The 17,845-nt window shown below is 35.1% G+C and overlaps 3 protein-coding genes and 1 pseudogene across 4 annotated transcripts; all 4 read left to right on the top strand.

Moving 5' to 3' along the window:
* The first annotated feature begins 612 nt into the window (after positions 1-612).
* LOC125825361 (uncharacterized) lies at positions 613-2,127 on the top strand. Its single transcript, XM_049504705.1, has 2 exons — positions 613-821; positions 1,950-2,127. The coding sequence occupies exons 1-2, from the start codon at positions 699-701 to the stop codon at positions 2,100-2,102; spliced, it is 276 nt and encodes a 91-aa protein (XP_049360662.1). The 5' UTR covers positions 613-698; the 3' UTR covers positions 2,103-2,127.
* Positions 2,128-3,276: 1,149 nt separating this feature from the next.
* Positions 3,277-5,409, top strand: LOC125825024 (FBD-associated F-box protein At2g26860-like). The gene has a single exon (XM_049504378.1). It carries the CDS (start codon positions 3,402-3,404, stop codon positions 4,839-4,841), a length of 1,440 nt encoding a protein of 479 aa, XP_049360335.1. The 5' UTR covers positions 3,277-3,401; the 3' UTR covers positions 4,842-5,409.
* An 806-nt stretch (positions 5,410-6,215) lies between these two features.
* LOC125826937 (FBD-associated F-box protein At5g60610-like) lies at positions 6,216-7,123 on the top strand (annotated as a pseudogene).
* Positions 7,124-8,151: 1,028 nt separating this feature from the next.
* Positions 8,152-16,791, top strand: LOC125824947 (ABC transporter B family member 29, chloroplastic). 2 transcript variants are annotated; one of them, XM_049504300.1, is made up of 10 exons: positions 8,152-8,821; positions 9,664-9,750; positions 9,847-9,954; positions 10,312-10,578; positions 11,500-11,583; positions 12,841-13,057; positions 13,178-13,263; positions 14,760-14,947; positions 15,535-15,664; positions 16,348-16,791. In XM_049504300.1, the coding sequence occupies exons 1-10, from the start codon at positions 8,216-8,218 to the stop codon at positions 16,492-16,494; spliced, it is 1,920 nt and encodes a 639-aa protein (XP_049360257.1). In that variant the 5' UTR covers positions 8,152-8,215; the 3' UTR covers positions 16,495-16,791. The 2 variants fall into 2 exon arrangements, with proteins under 2 accessions (XP_049360257.1, XP_049360263.1); XM_049504306.1 differs by lacking the exons at positions 14,760-14,947; positions 15,535-15,664 and having other exon boundaries at positions 16,348-16,735.
* Positions 16,792-17,845: the final 1,054 nt, after the last annotated feature.

Below are 17,845 nucleotides of genomic sequence, written 5' to 3'. Positions count from 1 at the left end.
AAAAGCTAATAAAAAAAATGTAGCACTCAAATAAAAAGTTCATATTTACAAAACTTTGAGCAGAGAGTCTATAACCTCTACCTCCACAAAATAGTGGTAATGTTTGTGTATATTCTACCTTCCCAAACTTTACACGTGAGATTTTATCAGGTATTATGTTGTTGTTAGTAGTGATAACTTATGACAATAATATAGCCAGCGTAGGGGTCTAGAGAGGGTGGTGCGTACAAAATCTTGTAACCCCATATGGAGATGAGAGAGTATGGTGTGTGGACAAACTTACTCGAGTAGGCAGAGATGTTGTTTTTGAGCAATATAAAATACATGAATAAGTAAAACAAACCAAAAAAATAAAATAAAAGAAAACACAAATCATAATCAACATTTTGCCAATTTTTTGTTTCTCTTTATTTTCTAGTAATTAGTGATAAATCAAATTTCGTTTTTCCTTTATTTTCTAGTAAACATAAATCATAATCAACATTTTCTCAAAGTAGTTGAGATCCTCTATATATGGTAGCATCATTTCAAGGAATGTCATCCATGTGTTAGGTAAAACTATTCTTTTTAATCCTACTTTTTTAACCAAAATCTCATAATTCAATATATTATAATTACATAAACAAAGTGAAGTAAAACAACAAAAGAGAGTAAAATATTAAAATATTTACAATTTTTTGTTTGGATAAAAGCAAAATATGGCAAGTGGAGTTGAAAGTTTTCCAGCAGTGGATGCTGAAAAAGAATTGAATCCACAAAACAATAAGGACTTTCAAGTTGATTCAGTATCATCACAAGTTGCTTCCTCACTTGAAAAAGAGGTAATCATATCTAATTTCTTTGGAAAAATAAACTAATCGAGATATTAAAATCGTTCAGGGTTAAGTCTGCTAGGAGAAGAAACTTCATGTCCTTAAATGCGTTACTATAGAATATTAAAGCTTCTACATGATTATGTGAAATTTGCTAGAAAAAATCGACACACTGATTTGTTTTTCGTTTAGACATGTCTAATCGTGGTCTTAGACAAATATTTATAATTTTCAATAATAGATCGAAGTTTGATGATGTTGTATGTCCTCTTCATTGGTAAACTTGACAAATATTTCTCGTTAATGATCTTCAAAATAACAAACATTTTTATCATATTAGTGGTTAATGATATATATAGATGATTTATATAAGCTACGTAACTAACTTGAGATTGAAGTAATGGTTAATTTTCTTGAATATGAAATATCTTATTAAGAATGAAGAAATCTTATTCATCTCACCACAACTACTGATCAGATGTAATTAAGATATAATTTGCAATTATGAAATATAGAGTGAGATTGAGAATATTAACTCATTCATAACTTACTAGCATCCCATTGAATTTTTAAAAATGGGAAAAAGGACAAATATACCCCTGAATTATTGTAAATGGTATGCAGATACCTCCGTTATACTTTTGGGACATTGGTTCCCCTGTTGCCCAAAAACTAGAGTATATATACCCTTTATATAAACAAACATACACGTGTCATAATCTTATCCACCGACCAGACATTTATTAAATATCGAATCGACGGATAAGATTGCGTCACGTGTCCCTATTTAGTCTTCTGTTAGAGTGAAGGGCATATATGCTCTAGTTTTTGGACGGCAGGGGGCACCAATGTCCCAAAAGTATGACGGAGGGTATCTGCATACCATTTACGAGAGTTTGAGGGTATATTTGTCCTTTTTCCCAAAAAAATTGACACAAGAATAATATTTCATGCATGAGAAAAATAAACCATGGTATATATTTTCATTTTCTTTTCTTGAATGAAACGGTTTTGCTAGCCGAGTGTCTTTCAGACACAATATTGTAAGGGTAAGATCTATATACACATTATTCTTTTCAAAAATTATTTACGGGGATTATAATTTATACTGAATATGTTATTATTGATTTAATACAGGCAAAGGAAAAATTGGAGAAAATGAAAAATGAAAAAGATAGAAAGGATGCAATACAAAATTTCAAGACTGCTATGATTATCTCTGGAGTTGTTGTTGCTGTTGCTGGGGCTATTTTTGCCATTACCAAAAAGCTCAGAGAGAGATCAAATTAATTAGCACTTTATTTATTTATAATATAGTTTTAATATTCACCAAATTCATACATATAAAGAATTTGCTAATATTTATTTATGTTTTAGGTTTTATAGTGAAGAGGTAATTTATAATTTTGTTCTTGGATAATGTTTATGAATTACGAGGACAATTTTGAGTCATTTTGAGAGGTGTATACATTGAATTTGAGATATGTTTAATATCTGAATGAATTATTGAGTTTTATATTCCTAAATCTATTTTAATTTTCTATTTTTAAAGATATATATAGTGAATCTGATTAAATATATTTAGTCTTTAATTAATTAAATTTTTATTTTTATTTTTGTGAATCGTTATAAATTTTGATGAGTTATGAACCAACAAATCATGTAATTAATTTTTTAAAAATATTTATTGCAACAACAATAACAATAATAACATATTCAATATAATCCTATAGAGTGGGGTGTGTGGAGGGTAGACCTCAGAAGTGAGAAGAGAGGCCGTTATCGATAAACATTCACCAAGACAAAAATAGTCTAAATAAGACGCAATGAAAGTAGAAAGAGGCAATAGATTAAAGATAGTAGCATAACAATACTACAATCAAACTATACGAAATAATAACTAGTGGGAGTTATCGAAGAACAAGAAACTAAAATTCATCCTAGAATATTAGCAAGGACAATACGACAAACCACTCCTATTTATAAGTATATATGAATTTTATTTTTAAAAATATAAAACTCAAATTCACTATTAACAGTAACAAATTTCTCTCAAGAACAAATACTTAAAATAATTGTCAAGGTCTCAATTTCGAGTCCTTAGTATGGAAAAATCTTACTTACTAATTACATAGAAGAAGGGAAATTCTCAACAAATAATTGGTAAGAACATGATTAAGAGTCTATTTAAATTGACTTTCGATTTATGACTCACACAAATTGATATAAACTAAAAATACAAGTTAGAATTTTTTTTATTATTTTAGATCAAAACTAAGTATTTTGCTTTTAATAATTTTGTAAACCATTTTCTTTCGTTTCCACTTATCTCATAAGGTCGAATTCGTCTTGAAAAGTTTCACATTAACTTATTAAGAATTAAACGCTTTCTAACAAAACGAACTCGAACCTCCGTACCAACCCTCGTTGTCATTCCCTTTTCAGTTAACATAAAAAGTTGGAAAGCCCTAAAATTGGCTGATAGAGCTCTCTATTCACTCTCGTTCGACTGATAAATCTGCGGATGCGAGGTAATCTCACTATACATTTGAAATCAGTACTGTTTTCTGCTTTTAAATCCTTCGAAAAATGGATGATTTGATGCAAAAATCATTGAAACCCCCCAATTTTTTAGCTGTATTTATTAACAGTACAAGTGAAGGAGTCGATAGAATTAGCTATTTGCCGGATGATATATTGCACAATATACTTTCATATCTCTACATCTTCGATGTTGTTCAGCTAAGCATTTTGTCGAAAAGATGGAACTATATATGGAGGACAATGCCTTACTTGAATTTTGATATTAATAGCTTTGGTTGTGAACGGATTAATAGGCCTTGGGATTTGGGTATGGCTGAGAAATTCAAAGATTTTATCAATTGGGTGTTTATTAACCAATGTGGGAATACCCTTGTTTGTTTTAAGCTTTGTTGTGGAGATATTTTCGGTAAAGGGGCTATTTTTCGCTGGGTTCGTGTTGTGACAACTCGAAATGTTCAAGAACTAGTGTTAAATTTTTGTCCTGCTGAGCCATTTGAGTTGCCATATTGTGTTGTGACTTGTGAATCTTTGCGAGTTTTGAAAATACAGATGGATGGGTCTGTACTTAAGTTGCCTAATCATTTCGGATTTCATCAGCTTAAATTTCTTCATCTTGAAGAAGTTGAGTTATCAAACGAGCATTTGACGAGTTGCTTGTTCTCAAGACTAGAAAAACTGAAATTGGATAGTTGTAATTTTGGAACTATGACTATGGTTGATATTGCTTCGACGTCTCTGGTTTATGTGTCTATAAAGAACTTTGTGGACAACAGAGTAAGTTTCGTCAATTGTAACATCAAAATTTCTTGCCCGAATCTCAAGGTCTTGAAATATGGTGCTCCATTGGCAAAGGATATAATTCTAGAGAATCTCTTCTCTATAGAAGTTGTTCACCTCTTCTTTTTTGATTCAGATGATGTAATGGAAGAAATTGGTATGTGTGTGCATAAGATGATCAAGAATGTCGTTTCTACTTCAACTTTGAAATTATGCCATAGTTCCATTGGGGGTTTGTATGCTGTATTTCATGGAGTCAGAAACATCCCAGTCACGTTTTATAAGCTTAAGTGCTTAAAATTGGCAGTGGCAATTGATGAATCTTGCATGGAAGTCATGATGCTATTGCTCAAGCATTCTCCTAATTTAGAGGTTCTGGATTTGTTTTCTGACGAGAATTATGGTTGGGATGAAAACTGGAAGTTGCATGATCCTAGTGAAAGCGTTGTGTGCTTGGAGTCTCATCTAAAGTTGATACAGTTGGCTGGTTTCAAAAATGAAGAAAAAGAGATAGAGCTACTAAGGTTTTTCCTTAAAAATGCACAAGTATTAGAAAAACTGATAGTTGTTTGGGAATGCTATAATGACATATTAGAAGAGGTATCCGATGAGGTCTCGAAGTTTCCTAGAGCCTCTTCGCATGTTGTTGTGTCATTTCTTAATTTCAAACCCAAATCAAGATCTCGTTACCGGGACAATTTAGTTTAAAAGAGGTTTTGATTGTGAGACTATGTTGCTTGGACTTGGACTTTGACTCTCCAAAAATGTTGTACTACTTTTGGAAGATCCGACATACATTTGAAGTGTCCAAGCAACATAGGCTAGAAGTACCCTTTTAGAGAACTAGTGCATGAGCAAGCACATGAAGCCTTAAGTTTATGAATTTCTACTACTGTTTCGCCTTTTCAATGAGCACTAGACAGCCTTCAATGAAGCATGTTTGACTCCGGACAAAGAAGCATTCAACTTGTCAACAGATGTTACACGCGTCTCCAAGATTTAGGAAGTATCAGTCATCTCTTTCTGCACTATATGGTTGTTGTTGACCTCTGAAACGTGTTTTATTATGTTTTTGGACTCGCGTGGGTCATGCCATACACAGTTAAAAGATGCATATGAATGCTGGAAGCATGAAGAAGCTCTGGATGTCCCTGCAAGTATTTTTTTTTTTTGGTGTTTTTGGTGTATTTCAACTCCAAACTACTCCCAACTATAAGCTAGATGTTTGTGTAACTTATTTAGCTTGATGGACAACTTAAGCCATGTAAATTACTTATTTCATCAAAGAGTAAGGATAATTTCCCTTTGCTTCATTTTTCGTATTATTATTGTAGCTTTACTTGAGCCGAGGGTCTATTGGAAACATTGAGGTAAGATGGCGTACACACACCTCTCCAAACCCGGCTTATGAGATTGCTTCTACTTTCACACACCAACAATGATTACTGCCAAGAAGAGTGATGAGTGCTTGGTGTATACTCCAAGATTGGCTTGTGGAAAGCAAGTCTTGATTAATGGTTTTCAACCACTAACTATGGCTTCTGCTTCATCAAAAGCTTGAGTTAAAAATACACAAATGTGGACTAATGTTATCTTTATAACTTGGGCCAGGGGGAGGGAAGAGAGCAGAAGGGGATTGCATTCTTCTTTTTATCCGGATGGACTCTAATCGTGATTTTGACTCTATTATGATACCTCCCTCTGTCGCAATAGAAATCCCGCAGCCGCTAACCTTTGGGGGTGCACGTAGGGTGAAACTCCACTTCTATGCAATAGCTCGTTAATCACAGGAGAGATTAGTTATTAGAAGCCATTGTAATTGAAGACATTATTCAAGCCATTGCACGTAGGGTGAAACTCCACTTCTATACAATGACTAATGTTGAGCCTTGAGCCGTGAGCCTTGTTTGCTTTAAGCTTTGTTGTGGGAATATTTTCTATAAAGGGGATATTTTTCGATGGGTTCGTGTTGTGACAACTCGAAATGTTCAAGAACTTGTGTTAGTTTTTTGTCCTGCTGAGCCATTTGAGTTGCCATATTGTGTTGTGACTTGTGAATCTTTGCGAGTTTTGAAAATACGAATGGATGGGTCTGTACTTAAGTTACCTAATCATTTCAGATTTCATCAGCTTAAATTTCTTCATCTTGAAGAAGTTGAGTTATCAAACGAGCATTTGACGAGTTGCTTGTTCTCAAGACTAGAAAAACTGAAATTGGATAGTTGTAATTTTGGAAGTATGACTATGGTTGATATTGCTTCGACGTCTCTGGTTTATGTGTCTATAAAGAACTTTGTGGACAACAGAGTAAGTTTCGTCAATTGTAACATCAAAATTTCTTGCCCGAATCTCAAGGTCTTGAAATATGGTGCTCCATTGGCAAAGGATATAATTCTAGAGAATCTCTTCTCTATAGAAGTTGTTCACCTCTTCTTTTTTGATTCAGACGATGTAACAGAAGAAATTGGTATGTGTGTGCATAAGATGATCAAGAATGTCGTTTCTACTTCAACTTTGAAATTATGCCAAAGTTCCATTCAGGGTTTGTATGGTGTACTTCATGGAGTAAGAAACTTCCCGGTCACGTTTTATAAGCTTAAGTTCTTACAATTGGCAGTGGCAATTGATAAATCTTGCATGGAAGTCATGATGCTATTTCTCAAGCATTCTCCTAATTTAGAGGTTCTTAATTTGTTTTCTGACGAGAATTATGGTTGGGATGAAAACTGGAAGTTCCATGATCCTAGTGAAAGCGTTGTGTGCTTGGAGTCTCATCTAAAGTCGATTCAGTTGATTGGTTTCAAAGACGAAGATAAAGAGATTGAGCTACTAAGGTTTTTCCTTTAGTATGCACTAGTATTAGAAAAGCTGATAATTGTTTGGGATAGGTCTAATGACACATAAGAGGCAATAGAGGAAACTCTTCACATGTTGTTGTCACATTTCTTAATGCCAAACCCAAATCAAGATCTCGTTACTGCTCAATATAAGTTTAAAAGAGGTTTTGATTGTTAGAACCTAGTTTCTTGGACTCTGACTCTCCAAAAACTGTTGTCATACCCGTGTTAGAAGCGTTCAACTTGTCAACAGATGTTACACGCGTCTCCAAGATTTGAAAAGTATCGGTCACCTCTTTCTGCACTGTACCATAGTTGTTGGCATAGGAATGCTAGTGCTTATGAAGAAGATTTGTATGTGCCTGTAAGTATTTTTTGGATAGAAAGGAATCGTAGATGCTTTGATGGGATGTCAACTCGAAACCACTTCCTATAAGCTAGATGTTTGTGTAACTTATTTAGCTTGAACAACTTAAAACCTGTTAATTGTGTTGATCAAAGAGTAAGGATAATTTCACTTGCTTCGTTTTTCGTATTATTATTGTATGTTGTTTTCTTTGCTTCAGTTTCCGTATTATTTGTTGGTTCTATTGTTCTCTTCAAATATTTTGATGTGCTTTACTTGAGCTGAGAGTTTATCGGAAACTCTCTAGATCTCTCTACCTTAGTAAGGTTTGAATAAGACTACATATGTATCCCTCTCCAAACCTCACTTGTGGGACTCCAGTAGTCTGTTGTTGTTGTCGTCGTATCTACGCTAAAGAATGATGGAAGTACAAAGGGACTAGTTTGGATCTAAATGAAGGGATTAAGAACGACTACTCGTAAATAAAACAACAATATATAGTTTTACTTTAATACAACATGTTCTTGAGAGATAGAGAGACTGTTTTTGATAGATTCGATTCAAGAAAAAGCATATCAAAGTTGATTGAAATTTTTTGAAAAGTAAACAAATCATGACAAAATACTATAGAAATTACTAATAAGAACAATAACTATAATAAAATAATGCGGCAATCGAAGTGCATGAGACAATATATATATAGAGAAAAAATACTACGACTACTATTATGGAAGCCGAAAGGGTAAACAAGACAATGCTCAAAATAGAAGGACAAAAGTTGTATATTTCTTAATTGCAGGCTAAATGTAATTAATTAAGTATATAGTACAAGGACCAAAATCCGAGTGTATGGATGTTAAGGGACCAAAACCGCAAATACCTAAATTAACCACCGGGAAATGTCCCTAATTCACCTGAAACCGCCGTATCACGGCCGTTCGCCGCCCCTTCGCCGCCACAAACTCACAGTCCCCCGCCAGGTAACCAAACCAAGTACTAACATCATCTTCAATTTCTCCATTTCCACCTCAGCCTTAACAATAAAATCATCATCTACACGCGCCGCTGCGAACTCCGGCAAGTTCATTTCTCCGTTCACCTCTATAGCTCCTCTTAAACCTTATCTCCTTTCGGAATGGAAACCGATTCTCTGTGGATGGCTCTGCAGTGTTTTATCTGTTTACTCTCTGTCCAAAATTGTTCCCAAAGTTGGAAAATTCTCGTCTCTCATGAATCCGTTGGATGTTGTGAGGCTGAGAGAGGAGTGTTTGGTTTTGGGAGGTTTGTTTTTCGTTCGACTCGTTGGTAATTATCTGCAGCAAGCGTTTCTATGGGAAGCTGCGTTGAATTGTGTGTATAAGATGAGGGTTTGTGTTTTCCATAAGGTTTTGCAGAGAGATTTAGGGTTCTTTGAGGGAGAAAATGGGATTGCTGCTGGAGATGTTGCTTATAGGATTACTGCTGAAGCTTCTGATGTTGCTGATACTGTTTATTCTCTCTTGAATGTGAGTTGAGAAAATGATGCTTTGATATCTCTAACCAATGTTGCTCGAACTCTCCAAAAATGTTGTTGCACCTGTGTTGGATCTCCAAAAATGCATAGCTGATGCTACACAAACCCACCAATATCTTTGAAGAGTCCGAGCAGCATAGCTTCTTACTAACTAGCTCTCGAGCCTCCAGTTTTGTGTATTTTTATAATGTTGAATGAACCACATTAAGACAATAATGCGTTGTTACTCCCAACGACCAAAGCTCATGGATCATCTGTTTCTGTATGTTTTATGTTGCTGAACTGTGTGAACTGCATAATCGAAAAGTTTTAACAGTTATAAGGGTACACTTATATTTATTTGTTGTGCTTGCAAGCACCCTTTCACCATTACTCTCTTGGATCATGCATGTGAAATTTTTGTTTTACTGGGTGGGATATCATATATAATATTTGAACCTATGATCTAAGAAAACGATTTTTGAACCCCCTTAACACTACACTAGACTAGAGCCTTCTCTTATGTCAAGAGGATTCACCAGTTTATATATAACCAAAAAAGAATTGGTTTTGCTGTATTTGTGTCGGATAATTTTCCGGCGAAGAGGTTCGGCCTCAGTGGCCATGAGATTTGATCTCAGATACTTATTTATGTTTGCAAGATGTCCCTCACTTGTGTGATTCTTTTGTTGGATAAGCACATAGAAATACTATTTGGAAGAGTTCATTGGACTCAAACCTCATGAGTGCTATTAGTACCATGTTGAACGATATGAATTGTTTCACTATTTACTTTTATGTCTTCAACAAACTCTTTCTTTTCTCTTCCTAAATCTCGTGCTTTGCTATTTACAGACTATTGTACCAAGTAGTCTTCAATTATCAGCAATGGCAGTTCAGATGTTGGTCATCAACCCTGTTCTATCATTACTTTCCGCCTTGGTGACAAAAGATGCATTAGTTCTTTCCTTCTATTATTATGAATTATTTATGAATGTTGGATGAGTTTATATCGAATCTTGATGGGTGTTATTTAAGGTGATCCCATTGATGGGTTTTGTGATTGGTTACTTGGGCGAAAAACTTCGTGATGTATCAAACAAGGCACATCTTGCTGCTGCTTCTCTCTCTTCCTATCTGAATGAGGTAAGTGTTTTTGGTTACAATAGCATATAATGAATCAATCAACTGGCTTTGATCCAAAACTAGTTGGTTTTTCCATATGAATTCTCTATATCCATTGTGTTATTCAGGGCCATTTCATTCCAATATGAAATTTCAGTCAAAGCGCAATAGCTTCTTAGTCTTCTTAAGTTTGAGGTTTGGTATACCTTTTGTTTTTCCAAAATGAACGTATGCTCATGGACATTCCAACTCATGGAGAAAATGTCTTCCACCTTCTCCCTTCTTTTCCAGCTTTTTTTGTTCTATGTTACTCTCTTCCTAGTATTCAAAGAATCAAGCTTTCGACAGTAACTGAAGGAAAATTACTACTGGTTACAGATCCTCCCATCAATTCTTTTTGTGAAGGCAAACAATGCGGAGTCCTGTGAAAGAAAGAAGTTCCAGTCACTTGCTTTTGCTGATCTATCTGCGACTATGGGAAAGAAGAAGTTGAAGTCATTTATTCCTCAGTTGGTACAGGCAATATATTTTGGCACCTTACTCACATTTAGCGGTGTAACGCTGCTTGTTTCAAAAGGCTCAATTGATTGCTCTGCCATGGTTTCTTTTGTGACATCCCTGGTTCTGTTGATCTCCCCAATCCAGGTTATGTTTCAATTATTGGAAGGATTATGTTTCTGTAAGTTCATTTGTTTGAAATTTGATATGTCTCCTATCTTTGAAATAAGATAAATAGGTTATATTACTTCCATCCCATGTGCACAACACACTTCTAAACTAATTATATTCCTGATTAACTTATACAAATTTCAAGAATCCAGATTTCAACTTTATGTGATGTTCTTCCCTTAAACCAACTCCACAAAGTAGAGGTAAGGTTTAAGTACATTCTACCCTCCCCGGACCCCACTTGTGGGGTTTCACTGGGTATGTTGTTGTTGTTGTCTTCCCTTAAACCAACTTTTGAACGACTACTTTATATTTTTCTTGTATCACTTCAACTGTTGCATTACACATTGCTTCGAGTTTGATGTTACTTGAAAGAAGGAAGCGTATAGAAGTAGGTTACTCTATAAAAATTGAAAGCATATAGCAGTAGGTGTTACCTGGGAGTCTGGACCCCATACATTAGCTTTGTTTTTGGGCGTTGGGATAAGAATCATGCAGCACAACCTACAAGTATAATTAATCATGAGACAGCTTTACCTTATGAATTGCTGATCTAATAGTACCAAATTATCCAGGAACTAGAACTGGTGGAACAAGGTTAGTCAGGAGGTCGTCTTGACATCAGAAGGCATCCATAGGAAGATTTGAATAATACTGTGAATCAGTCAAAACTTTCCCTTAATAGAAGAAGCTTTTCTCAAGACAGAGGCTTCATAAATTTGATCAACTTTCGATCCCATTTATATTGGAAGTGACCTACACTTTTATGTTTCCCTCTCCTCTTTTGACTTTTTTTTTCTTGTTCGGTTGGGCTTCTCTCATACTGCTTCATGTTGATATTATGGTTTAACATGTGGAGCAATTTTAGCCATCAATCTGAATCTAAGAGTTGTGCAGGATGTGGGAAAAGCATACAACGAATTAAAACAAGGAGAGCCAGCAATTCAGCGTCTATTTAGTTTGACAACATTTGAACCAGAGGTAAATATATAACTTGTTGATTTCTGTGACTTTGGTAATGGCATGTAAGATAGAGAGCGGCAGAACTAGAATTAGGTCTTCTCTTAAGTAACAATACAAAATAATTTAGTCTTGCATTGTTGAACCTGAAACCAAAAACACATGCTGTCAGATGTAAGAGTCAAATACTTACAACCTGTGTTGTCAAAGGCTTATTTAAGGCGCGCTAGCCCTGAGAAGCTCAGGGAAGGCGCTTTAACTCGATTAAGTTTCAGTGTAGGCAAGGCAATATGGTGTGCACCTCATTGCGCATGAGTTCTGTCTTGAATCGAGCTGGTACTAAACAACAAATACAATAAGCACTAGTGTATTACTCCCTTCATTTCAGTTTATGGGTCTTTTGGTGTAGCCCTTATATACTGTCAGATTTTTTGCCATGTTTATGAATGAAATATTTTTACCTGATAAATAAAAAAGAAAGAAAGAGGCATTCCTTTTGAGATATACTAAAAGGAAAATAAGAAACTTAGATCAAAACTAAGGGAGTAGTTGTTAAGGAAAACAGTGTGAATGAAATATGTTACTTTTCCTTGAATTATGCATACTTTTCTATTTTTTTCTTTAATTGCGCCTTTTTCTTCACTAAAGCCTACAGTTAAATCGCCTGTTGAACTTAAACCACAAACCTAGAGTGCTTTTTAGAGATTTTCACCTTTGACAACACTGCTTACAACTGCTTCCATTAATGTCATTATTGCAAGCATATAATCATCATATTTTATTCATATCATCATTCCAACAACATACCCAGTGTGATCCCATAAGTGGGTTATGGGGAGGGTAGGATGTAGGCAGACCTTATCCCTACCTTTGTGCAGTGGAGAGGCTGTTTCCGGTAGACCCTTGGCTCAAAAGTAGTGTAATCAAAGCAGGATTGAAAGGACAATAACAATAGCAAAATAAAATTCATGTCATGATTGGTGAAGGAAAAAAAAGATAGCTCTCCAGTGGCTACCAAGTCAGTTCTATCTATCTTTCATTATCTTCTTAGAATTTTGAAAGCTCCATCTTATTAGGTGGTTTTTTTACACTTTGCTTCTTTCATCTTCTACTTGGTATGATTGATTGATCTTCGCTAATATAAAATTTCTGAAGTTCTTTCAATATAGGTTACTTTTATGTTGAACATCCTTGTAATTAGTGATGTTATTTTAACTACTTTCAACTAGAATCATGCAACCAAGTGTGCCTGAATATCTACGATGTTCAAATATACAGGAAATTGTGAACCCAGATGCTGTTGACTTAGATTGTGTTGCTGGAGAAGTAAAATACTCTAACGTCTCTTTTAGATATGGAGACAATGGACCTCTTGTATTGAAAAACATGGACTTACATATTAAATCTGGTGAAATAGTTGCCCTGTGTGGACCATCAGGAGGAGGAAAAACAACTCTTGTAAAACTCCTTCTTCGCTTATATGATCCTTTACAAGGTTAGCAGTTTTGTCACCACAACACCACAGTCTAGCATTCTCTTTTGCCCTGATCCTCAATGATGAATATAAAAGTTGTCTTGTACTGTAGCATGACAAGGTTTACTTCCTCACTGACAGGTTCCATTTTCATTGATGGTTTGGATATTAGAGGCATACGAATCGAGAGTTTAAGGAGAAACATTGGTTTGGTCTCTCAAGATACAGTAAGTCCAAGCCTCTTTCCCTATTTACAACCATGATATGATGAATTATTTTGCCTTAATTATTTCAACATACTGCTAATCCTTTATTTGTGGTTAGTTGTTGTAGTGTTCAAGACTTTTGATGCTTATGCATTTCACTTTCGAATAGCAGACAGTAGTTGTGTTAAGTTTTCTCCATTTTCTTTTGTTGATGTGTAATTATATTTGGTGGAGTTGGGGGTTGGGAATGGAGATTCATTACCTGGTACTAGTTTATACCCTACTTCTTTGCATGATCCTCCTGTTACGTTCCATAGAGTGGAGCTTTTCACCTCAAATCTACCGCGTTCTATAAAATCAAAAACTTCCATGTTTGGAGAGCTAAGCTACAGGGTTTTTAACCAGAATCATCTGGCAGTACTGGGGTAAGCAGATGATCGATATCCTCGTCGTGGATGGCAAGAATTGGAGACTCAAATTTATTGTTAGAGCCAATAGAGGTTCAATGATTAGTTTGTTGCTAAAACTGAGGTTTTTACACTATAAGGATCTAGTCAAAGGAGAGGAGTTTTAGACAAAGCGTCTAAAGATTCTCCAAAGCAACAATTTCCCATGGTTTGTTGACCCAAATTTGAATTTTGTACTGCAGTGTTTCAAATGTGGGGACTGTTATACTCTTTTTAAGTTTTAGTCCTTGATTTTGCTCTAATATTCGTTTCATTTTTCTTCTTTGTATCCGAGAAACATTAAGAAAAGTTACCGCATAGAGTTTGTAAAATTTTCTTTGCAAAGGGAGTGCTTCCAGGTTCTTTACAGATGGATGTTTCTCAGGAACTAATTGGGCATTGCTAAGGATTACCTATGTTTCCTAATTATTTTGCTCCAGTCTATTTCTTGGATATCAAATTATAGAAAGTTGAATGTGCAATATACTTTGTGAAATGTGCTTATAAATACTATGTGAAAATATTTCCTACAATCATACTTGATTATCTATTGAGCATCTATTTTTGAATAATGCTACCTGTCCTTCTGATTGACCTTGTTATGTTTTGAGTCTATCTCAACTAAATTTGCTTCCGTTTTGGCAAAGCTCCTCATCTCGAAAAAGTCGAACTAATACTCCCTCAACTTTTTCCATGTTTGTGCTCATGCCTCATATACAATTAGAGATAAAAGCTTCCTAAATAAGTGGAACTACTATATATTAGTTGGACTTCAAATCTTACATGTCAATTTAAAATACCTGTTCCTGAAAGTGGGGTGGCATTGCTTTTATTATCTAGAAGTTAATTGAAACATTTCATTTAATAAAAGTAGATATTCTAGCAAAGAGATAGCATCTTGTTGAACCAACTGTCCACTTTTCACACTTTTGGGCTGATACTCTGTAATAATCTGGAGCTAACTCCTACATTGTAAACACATTCCTTAAATCCACGCTAGCAAGGTCAGCTGAAGTGGGAAAGAGGAACTACACAGCTGAATGTTTTCCAATTTTTTTAAAATTCTATCAGACATTATTTTCTGGAAGTGTCGCCGAGAACATTGGATATAGGGATAGAATGACTGGTATTGATATGGAGAGAGTGAAGCTTGCTGCCAGAACTGCAAGTGCCGAAGAATTTATTGAAGCGCTTCCTCTTAGCTATGAGACAAATGTTGGACCTAGGGGCTCAATTTTCAGTGGAGGGCAGAAGCAAAGGTATGATACTTTTCCCACCAATACCCTTTTATTTTCTGAATTTTCTTATATATTTCTCTCACACAATCAATCAGTAGTATGCCTTACTTTTTTAGAAAGAAAACTTTCCCCTCTTGAGAACGTCTTCTCAAACGAAGGGAGTAACATAATCTCACACCAAGAAAGTTGTGTCAATCCAAAAATGATAGGAAGAGAAGTCGATCTAATCTCGACTAGTCCTTGATTCTCAGGATTGACTGTAGGTCTTCCTCTTCAGTTGATTTTCTCAATAAATTAATGTTTTTCCAAATTCATTTTGGGTCCCCTTTTCGGGTACTTCAGCTTCTTTGTTTTCATCAATTTTCATTGGGTAATTCCTGTGGATACTGGGTGTGTTTGAATTCAGTCTCTCCTGAGTTCTTTACTGAATTGAGATTTTTTTCTACCTTCTCAAGGGATAGATCTTTTGGGAATGCTATGGAACCTGATACCAATGCTCATGTTACCTAAAGACTTACTGCAATTGTAAACATAGGGGCTGTAATAGGCTAATAGCTAACCTGTTTTGATCTAGGAAATTCTCTCATTCCTTTTCATTTTCATCTCAGAATAGCTATTGCTCGGGCTCTTTATCAGGATCCATCTATTCTAATATTGGATGAAGCTACTTCAGCATTAGACAGCAAGTCAGAGCTGTTGGTAAGACAAGCTCTGCAGCACCTGATGCAAAATCGTACCGTAAGTAAAAGAAGCTTCTATGGTTTTGTTTACAGTTCAGTACCATGGCTCCTCAACCTCTCCTGTCTCTCGTCGTAATTATTTTTACAGAAGTTAAAATTCAGGTCCTCTCTATTAACCATGATGATGCATATGGAGTGGAAATATATACGAATCTTATCTACCAAAAAGGAAGTACAAAAAAGCAAATGTCTATTCTGGTAAAGCAGGGTAACTCTCACAATAGATGAGAATGAGGACGTTGGTTAACAGTCTCCACAAGATAGGGAACCTCACAATACAGCTGGAAGGGGGTAGTTATATGCATGTTCCGCTACTGATTTACATGTTCTGTACCTTTATCATTATTGAATTATGTACCACAGAGTAAAATTGTGGATACCCCTTAGACCTTACCCTGTTTGCTTTTAATTTTCTTCACTGCATAATTTTTTACATGTGAATGGAAGAACTAAATTCTTGGCTTGTCTAGCAAACATCCTTCACTGGGTGCTGTTGAAAACGTGCCTGAGATGTGAGAAACCTGACTTTGTTGGCACTAGAAGTGTGTTAAGCCATTTTGATTTGAAGTTTGCTAATTGATGACACATTTTATTACCAAGAATAATTGACGATATCTTTCACATGCACGCACACCTATCCTTCAGGGCAGTTCTAATTATCGTCTAAATCTTTACATGCAGGTACTAGTGATTGCTCACCGCTTGGAAACAGTTTTAATGGCTGAACGAGTTTTCCTTTTAGATGATGGATACTTGCAGGAGGTTCCTCGCTCCTCTCTTTTGGACGGTCAAGGTGGCTCACTGGCATCGATGAGTTTAACAATATGATGTTTATATGAAGCTAAAGGTCTGCTTCTTGGAAATGAATATGCATTTGTTGCTCTAGTATGGAAGTATGTCCTACAACTTTCTTATCCTTCCAATGTAAGCTGCTCGTCGCATCAAATGCCCCTTTATATGAAGCTAAAGGTCTGTAAGGTGCTGTAAATTTCTTGAACAAGTACTTACAGAGTGATGTATATGATTGTATATCTTTACATACGTTAGAAAATGCAATAGAGGCAATACAATAATGTCGTTTTTTTGCCTCATCTGTTATAGTGGTAAATGATCAATTGATTTAAGGGATTATAGATCAATACTTTAGATGATGTTTGTGGAGGTTTCGTTTTCTTCAACAATTTCCAAAAACTTTTTAGTTCAAAAGATAGAAGGGAAGTCCTCTGGTGTGATAAATCTTGCACCTAAATAATGTAGGATGAATTGATTCCACACTTGTTCTTTGCGAGACTGATGGACTGTACGTAGATTTTACATTTATAATAAGCAAGAGTGGAGGTCACCTTTTTAATGGTGAATAACTGATTAGATCCCATGAGAATTTAAGATAATACATTACATTATCCCAAAAACTTATTACTCCCTCTCTTTGTCTATTTTTATTTGTCATGTTGCACTTTTCGAAGGTCAATTTAATTAATTTTCAAAGTTAAATTACATTACATTAATTTGATATTTTAAACAAAAAAAATTAAATCTTCAAAAACTACACGAAAATTACTATAAATTGCAACTTTTTGCATATCAATATGATTAAAATATACATCGTAAAATGATACTCAAAGTTTTTATAGTTTGAATCTAATAAAGGAAACTCTGAGAATTATTTAGCAATGATTTAGTGGTTAGACTTTAATTTTTACCCCCTCAAGAAAAAAAAAACTTTTTTCCCCTATATTTCACTTTATAATATCGCGCAAGTTATGTTTCATGCTCTTAAAAAAACTTGCAATAAAGAACAAAAATTAAAGATGAGCAAACCGTGCAATTAGGCCCATCAATCTACATTATGGTCCATGGGCCAGAGGGCTGCAAACTTAGCCCAATAGAATGAATTGCGCGGGAAGTTTTGCCGCCATATGATGAAGAGTAGAAAAAACTCCATTTTCCCAAATTTTAATTCAAACTCATCAGCTCCATTCTCTCTCTGCAGTTAATCATCCATACCCTAGGTTAGTTTTTTTCCATTTTTGTATATTCTCTGCATAATGGTATTTATTGATTTTCATGAATGAATTCAGCGTCCGATCTTCTGTTAAAAAAAATATAAAGAAGTAAACACGCTACGCGAAGGGGTTCAGTGTTTACAGGATTATGAACTCCGTCCTCATGATTGTGG

This window comes from Solanum verrucosum, unplaced genomic scaffold (genome assembly GCF_900185275.1).
Source record: "Solanum verrucosum unplaced genomic scaffold, falcon-dt-bn FXZP01000125.1, whole genome shotgun sequence".
NCBI lineage: Eukaryota > Viridiplantae > Streptophyta > Magnoliopsida > Solanales > Solanaceae > Solanum > Solanum verrucosum.
The sequence above is the reverse complement of the archived record's forward strand: the minus strand, read 5'-3'. Positions and strand labels throughout refer to the sequence as shown.

Excerpts from the sequence above, each read along its gene's own strand:
- LOC125825024 (XM_049504378.1), top strand. The coding sequence starts at position 3,402 with ATGGATGATTTGATGCAAAAATCATTGAAACCCCCCAATTTTTTAGCT.
- LOC125825361 (XM_049504705.1), top strand. The coding sequence starts at position 699 with ATGGCAAGTGGAGTTGAAAGTTTTCCAGCAGTGGATGCTGAAAAAGAA. Across the intron at positions 822-1,949 it reads CTTCCTCACTTGAAAAAGAG|GCAAAGGAAAAATTGGAGAA; the intron begins GTAATCATATCT and ends GATTTAATACAG.
- LOC125824947 (XM_049504300.1), top strand. The coding sequence starts at position 8,216 with ATGTCCCTAATTCACCTGAAACCGCCGTATCACGGCCGTTCGCCGCCC. Across the intron at positions 9,751-9,846 it reads TATCATTACTTTCCGCCTTG|GTGATCCCATTGATGGGTTT; the intron begins GTGACAAAAGAT and ends GTGTTATTTAAG. Across the intron at positions 13,264-14,759 it reads GTTTGGTCTCTCAAGATACA|ACATTATTTTCTGGAAGTGT; the intron begins GTAAGTCCAAGC and ends AAATTCTATCAG.